General features: G+C 38.3%; 1 protein-coding gene across 1 annotated transcript in view; it reads right to left on the bottom strand.

Annotated features, from left to right (window-relative positions):
• EXOC2 (exocyst complex component 2) overlaps positions 1-6,376 on the bottom strand; it is a 396,050-nt gene that overhangs the window by 218,092 nt on the left and 171,582 nt on the right. The window contains exons 13-14 of the mRNA XM_007935377.1: positions 1,124-1,189; positions 805-962 (exon numbers count right to left, since the gene is read on the bottom strand). Coding sequence (XP_007933568.1) covers positions 805-962; positions 1,124-1,189 — 224 coding nt within the window. The remainder of the gene's footprint in view (positions 1-804; positions 963-1,123; positions 1,190-6,376) is intronic.

Below are 6,376 nucleotides of genomic sequence, written 5' to 3'. Positions count from 1 at the left end.
TTTAAAAAAAAAAAAAAATTGGTTTACAGGACATGAATAGGTATATGCACACCCATGTTTTTCACAGCACTCTTCACAATAGCAAAAAGATGGAAAGAACCTAAGTACCCATCAACAGATGAATGGATAACCAAACTGATACATTCACACAATGGAATACTATGCAACCCTAGGCAGGAATGCACAGGAAAGAAGGACACAGGAAAGAGGGAATTACAGGGAGTAAGTGGGAAGAGACCTGTTACATTGTGGGGAAATGCAGTCAATGTCATGAAACAAAATGTGTATGAACTGCTGTATGAAAAATGAATTTGCTTTGTAAACTTTCACGCAAATCATAATAAAAATTGAAAAAAAAAAAAGAATTATTAAACAAAGTAGAGAAGCAGAGAGTGCCAGGGGAGGAATGGATGTGATCAGAATTGGTAAAAAGGATGGAAGATGGAGATCTCTACCTCACAGCAATCAGCCTTGGACTGTTGGTACTGATAATGATTCTTCATCTACTTTGTGAAGTTAGATGACAAGGTTCAATGCCACAATTTTTATAGTAATATAGAAGCAATACTGAACTAATAGATGCACAGGCAGTAGAGTATCCTCATCACACCTAAAACTGGGAAGAGTTTAGTTGTCAGATAATCATTAATGGAAAACAGGGGAGGGAAAAGGGCAGAGAATATCAAAGGTAAAATGTCTTCTTTGTTGAATGTATTAAAAATCATATCCCATACCGAGTATGTTCTTCTTTTCAAAAAGACAAATAGTATTTGCGTCTGCTCAGGACCAAGTGTTCTTGCTTACCTTACAGTCTGGACAGCATGTGCAAGCCACTGCCCAGAGAGGCCAGACTTCCCCTCCCAGCCTCCATACTGCCGCGTATCTGCATCCCTGATGGTGAACGGAAGCAAGGCGCCACGGGTCAGCTTCACAAGAGAGTGCATTAGTTCCTGAATCATTTTCTGAAAATTGATCAACAAACAGAATTGTATTAAAATGGCATTAACTAAAGGACTGTTTCTAAACAATAAAGAATATGTCCAACATAGAGGAAATCTTCTAGCAACTTTGGATGAGAAAATTCTACCCTACAAAAATGTCTACATATTTATTCTTAACTTACCTTAAAATCATTTTGTCGTTGCCTTACATTCTTTGACCTTTCAATCTGGCCTGACTTTTCAGCAGTCTTAGAAATCAAAAAAAAAAAAAGGAAAGAAAACATATTAGCTGTCTTTCAGAAGTAATTTATAAAAATAAATGCTTTACAAGTTGTATGCAAAAAGAGCATGATAAGGTATGACTAGATTAGTTAGATTGATTGATTAATCTGGTTAATTAGAAACCTTTCTTATTTCAACAAGAAGTTATTCATCTTTCTAAAATTAGACACTTTTTTCATAAATAGACCTCTTATTGCTAAACTAAGTATTAGACTAAAACCAGTATCTTTGTAATTTCATTTGCTTTCTCATCAACAACTTCATATAATTCAACCTACAAGTATCACACTCATGAAAATATTCTCAACATCAATTCTCATTGGCTAATATTAGAAATAAAAGGAAGATTAAGCAGGATTGATGTCTAGTAATCCTAGGGCATCATTTCATTCCCTGCAAGGACTGAATGAACACTTAACCATACAAGCACAATTGGATTTCAGTTAATTTATTACCAAATTTTTCTAACAACTAAATATTACTATATAAAATTTTCTAGAAGTATAAACTTAGGAAACTTTCTAAATGAAGAAGTAATGCAAAAGAAAAAAATCTCACACTTCAATAACATAATGCAAATACCTCCTTTAAAGTTGAAAATCTAGTGGAAGATACTGGTTCGAGACATTTCAATGATTTATCTCAAGTTAAAAAAGATGACTATGATATTAACTCCAAGTAAGTTTTAAAATACAAATTAACATTATATATGTATATATAAGCCTATGTATACATACATTGTTGTTGTTATGTGCCGTCAAGTCGGCCCCAGCTCATAGTGACCCCTCCTTGGGTTGCCGAGGCAGTATCACTATGGAAGTAGATTGCCCAACCTTCCTTCCGAGGAGTGGCTGGTGGGTTTGAACCGCCAGCCTTCTGGTTAGCAGTCAAGGGCGTTAGGCACTATGCTACCAGAGCTCCTATATACATACATAGAATATATAATACTGCAGAAAACATATGTAGGGTGGGTTTATAAGATGAACATTATCGTCATGTATGAGTCAAAAAAGACAAGAATTGTCTGATGTTTTTAACAAAAATACCACACAAGTCTGTTAACAACTGGTCAACACAATTTTACCCTTTTGGGCTCTAATATATACTGTTATAATATTTTATATTAAACTATGCCCTGTCATCAGTTTTTCTTTTTTTTATTTTTCTTTTTAAGAACTCACTTTTGCTTTGAAAGGATTAAAGGTATTGTGGTAGTTCAGTTTATGTGTCAACTTGGGTAGGCCTGGTTGAGTGGCTGGGCAGCTGGATGCAGTATTCCCCATGATGAGACTGGTAATCAACTCCACAGTGGAATTTACTGGGAGCAGCTGAGTAGCTGCCTTAGGGAATGTGGTCTGCTTCCTGTATATAAGGAGAAGCCTTAGGGAATGGTCTCTTAGCTTATGGCATGCTTGGACCCTGCATGTAGCCGTATCGTTGTTCAGCAGCCTGCCATGCTCTGCTGACTTTGGGACTTACAACTGACTTGAATTAATGACCTGCTGTGTGGTTTGGTAACATCAGGACTGTGCCTTTTTACTTGTCAATGTTGGGCTTGTCAGCCAAAGTGGCCAGCAGCTGTCTGAGAGAAGAAAAGCCTCTAGCTTCAGTGGGCCAGGAACTGGAGGCACAGCTGAAGCCCAAGGCTGAGGGGTTTTCACCCAGCCCCTAGAGCTTGGCACTTGAACTTAAGACTTAAAGCCTCCAAATTTTAAGAATAAACTCCTGTTTGTTAAGGCCATCCCATTTGTGGTATATTCTTGTCAGAGTGGCACTAGGTAACCAGAATAGGTATACAAAAAACTAGACACAAAATTCACCACCACAATAATAACTCAGTAAGCAAACTTGAATTTTGGACACTCAAAATTATTTGCACACCAGGACTGAACTCAGAAGTATGTGATTTTCCTTTTATTTTTAAGGCAAGTAGGAAGCAGAAAATCTTTCTTATTCAAACAAGAAGTTATTCAACTTTCTAAAACTTTTAAATACAATTTTCATAAATAAACTTCATGTTGCTATACCAAGAATTAGGATGAAACTACCCTTTTTATAAGTGCTTTAAGGAAGGGCGTAGCACAGGTAGATTTCTAAAACAGCATGCAGGACACAGTGAGCAGAAGTGGCTTAAAGGGCTGGAACATCAGGAAGGGACCTGCAGTGAGCCAGGCACCCAAAGATCGTGTTCTCAGCTACCCATGGGATGGGCTACACAACAGCTCCATCACCCACCATGACATCATTCATGAAATCTAAGTGGCTCTGAAGGTGGCTAGCCCATACTATCTTTCAATTGTCATGCTCTGACACACAAAAACTCCATCTGGTGGCATCAGGGCTCAGGTGTAGAAAAGCCAATGGGTGCTTTTGCTTACTGAGGCCCTAAGAAGCTATTTCTTTATATGTTAGGGTTTGAACTTTCTCTTCTCTTTTCTCTCTACACCTCTTACTATTTCATTCCCATGGCTTCAAATATCATCTCTGTCGAATGTCTTCCAAACTTTTATCTCCAGCCCAAATTTCTCCACTGAGATACAGATGACTCTCAAATTGCCTTACATGATGTTGCTTCCTGAATAATTCACAAGCATCTCAAGCTTAACACACTAAAAATGGAAATTTTATTTTTTTCTCCATGCATGCTCTTCAAGTCTTCCCCATGTTTATAAAGGGTACAGCTACACACTCAGGAGCCCATTTGTAAGCTGTACCTAAATAGTTGCCCTAATCAACCATATCTGATTCATCTGTAAGGCCTGTAAATACTCCCTCCAAAATATAAGCCAAATCAAATAGGTACCCCCCAACTCTACTGACAAAACTTTCACCCAAACTACCATCGTTTTCCCTGTAGGGAAAAACTCAATAGCTTCTCCACTTTTGACTTATGACCCCCGCCAGTTCATTCATGGACCAGCAACCAGAGTTGACTTATAAAAATTGACTTAATTTTTAAGGTCCGTAACAGACGCTAGTCAGCTGCCCTGCCCATTACTCTTACCTCCTACTTCTCCTGAAACCCTCACCTATTGCTCAAGGTACTTGAGATGTGGTAGCCTTCTTTTCCTTCTCAAACCTGCCAACTGCATCTCCTAACTTTGTACACGCTATTCCTTCTGCCCAGTACACTATTTCTCGATCTCTTTATGGTTGTTTCTGTCTCATTCTTCAAATCTCAGCTTAAACCTCATCTCTATAGATAGACCTTCCCTGACCCCCATCTCATACTGATAGGCTCTACCTAGGATCTTATCTGTTACCTGTATAACCATTATGAGAATTTAAAATGATTTAACTTTTTTTTTTTTTTTACATATGTATATTTCCCTCTCTAGGAGGGACAAGATCATGTTTATCTTAGTCACTATTTTATTTATTTGTGTGCATGTGCCTATATAAGGAGCTCTGATGGTGTAGTGCCTAAGGCACTTCATTGCTAACCAGAAGGTGAGAGGTTCAAACCCACCAGCCACTCCTTGGAAGGAATGTTGGGCAATCCACTTCCGTAGAGATACTACCTTGGAAACCCAAGGAGGGGTGCTATAAGTCGGAAGTGACTTGATGGCAGTGAGTTTAGTTTTGAGTGAAGCATATGTTTATGATAAACACACGCTAACCAAAAAACCCATTGCCATTGAGTCAATTCTGACTTTTAGCAATTCTGTAGGGCAGAGTAGAACTGCCTCAAAGGGTTTCCAAGGTCTTAAATCTTTATGGAAATAGACTACCTCGTCTTTCTCTCACAGAGCAGCTCAGTGGTTTGAACCGCTGACCTTTTGTTAGCAGCTGAATGCCCTAGCCATCGTGTCACCAGAACACACAAGAACACAAATATATCAGTATGCAGTGGTTAAAGCACTCAGGTGCTAATTAAAAAAAAAAAAAAGTCAGTGGTTTAAATCCCCCAGCTGCACAGCAGGAGAAAAATGAAGCAGTCTGCTTCCACAAAGATTTACAGTCTTAGAAGCTCTAGAGGGCAGTTCAACTCTCTCCTATCAGGTCATTATGAGTCAGTATCAACTTGATGGCAATGGGTTTAGTTATTTTGGTTTTATATATATACACCTGCTATTTTTGCTAGGTGCCCCTGAGCCAATTCTGACTCTTAGCAACTTTATGTACAACAGAACAAAACACTGCCCAGTTCTGCAATATCCTTATAACCACTGCTATATTTGAGTCCATTATTACAATCATTGCATCAATCTATCTCGTTGAGAGTGTTTCTCTTTTTCTTTGGTCCTCTACTTTACCAAGCATGATGTCCGTCTTTACAGACTGGTCCTTCCTAATAACTTGTCTAAAGTATATAGAATACAGTCTCACCATCCTCGCTTCTAAGGAGCATTCTGATTGTACCTCTTCCAAGACAGGTTTGTTTGTTCTCTTGGAAATGTACAGTATGTTCACTATTTTCATCAACAACATAATTGAAAGGCATCAATTCTTCTTCAGTCTTCCTTCTTTATTGTCCAACTTTTGTGTGCATATGAAGGAATAAGGGTCATGCACACCTTAATCTTCCGTTTTTGCTCTTTAATACTTTACAGAGGTCTTTTGCAGGAGATTTGCCCAAAGTGATATATCATTTGATTTCCTGACTGCTGTTTCTATGGGCATTGATGGTGGATCCAAGTAAAATGAAATCCCTGGCAATTTCAATCTTTTCTCATTCATCAGCATGTTGCTCATTGCTGCAGTTGTGAGGATTTTTTCCTTTCTGTTGCAGTGTAATCCATACTGAAGGCTGTAGTCTTTGATCTTCATCAATATGTGCTTCAAGTCTTCTTCATTTGCAGCAAGCAAGATTGTGTCATCTGCATATTGCAGGTTGTTAATGAGTCTTCCTCCAATCCTGATGCTGAGTTCTTCTTCATGTAGTCCAGCTTCTTGGATTATTTGCTCAGCATACAAAATAAATAAGTATGGTGAAAGAATACAAGACTGAAGCACACCCTTCCTCATTTTAAACCACACAGTACCCCTTGTCCTGTTAGAATGACTACTTCTTTTTTTTTTTTTTATTAATTAGGATTTGGGTGAAGATTTACAGAGTAAATGCACTTTTCATACAGCAGTTCACATATACTTTGTCTCATGTCATTGACCAAAATTTACAATGCAGCAGCTCCCCTCCCACTTCCTCCCCA

This window comes from Orycteropus afer, unplaced genomic scaffold, assembly GCF_000298275.1.
Source record: "Orycteropus afer afer isolate SDZICR_OR568_19922 unplaced genomic scaffold, OryAfe1.0 scaffold00027, whole genome shotgun sequence".
Lineage (NCBI taxonomy): Eukaryota > Metazoa > Chordata > Mammalia > Tubulidentata > Orycteropodidae > Orycteropus > Orycteropus afer.
Note: the sequence above shows the minus strand (reverse complement) of the source record. Positions and strands in the feature narration are given on the sequence as shown.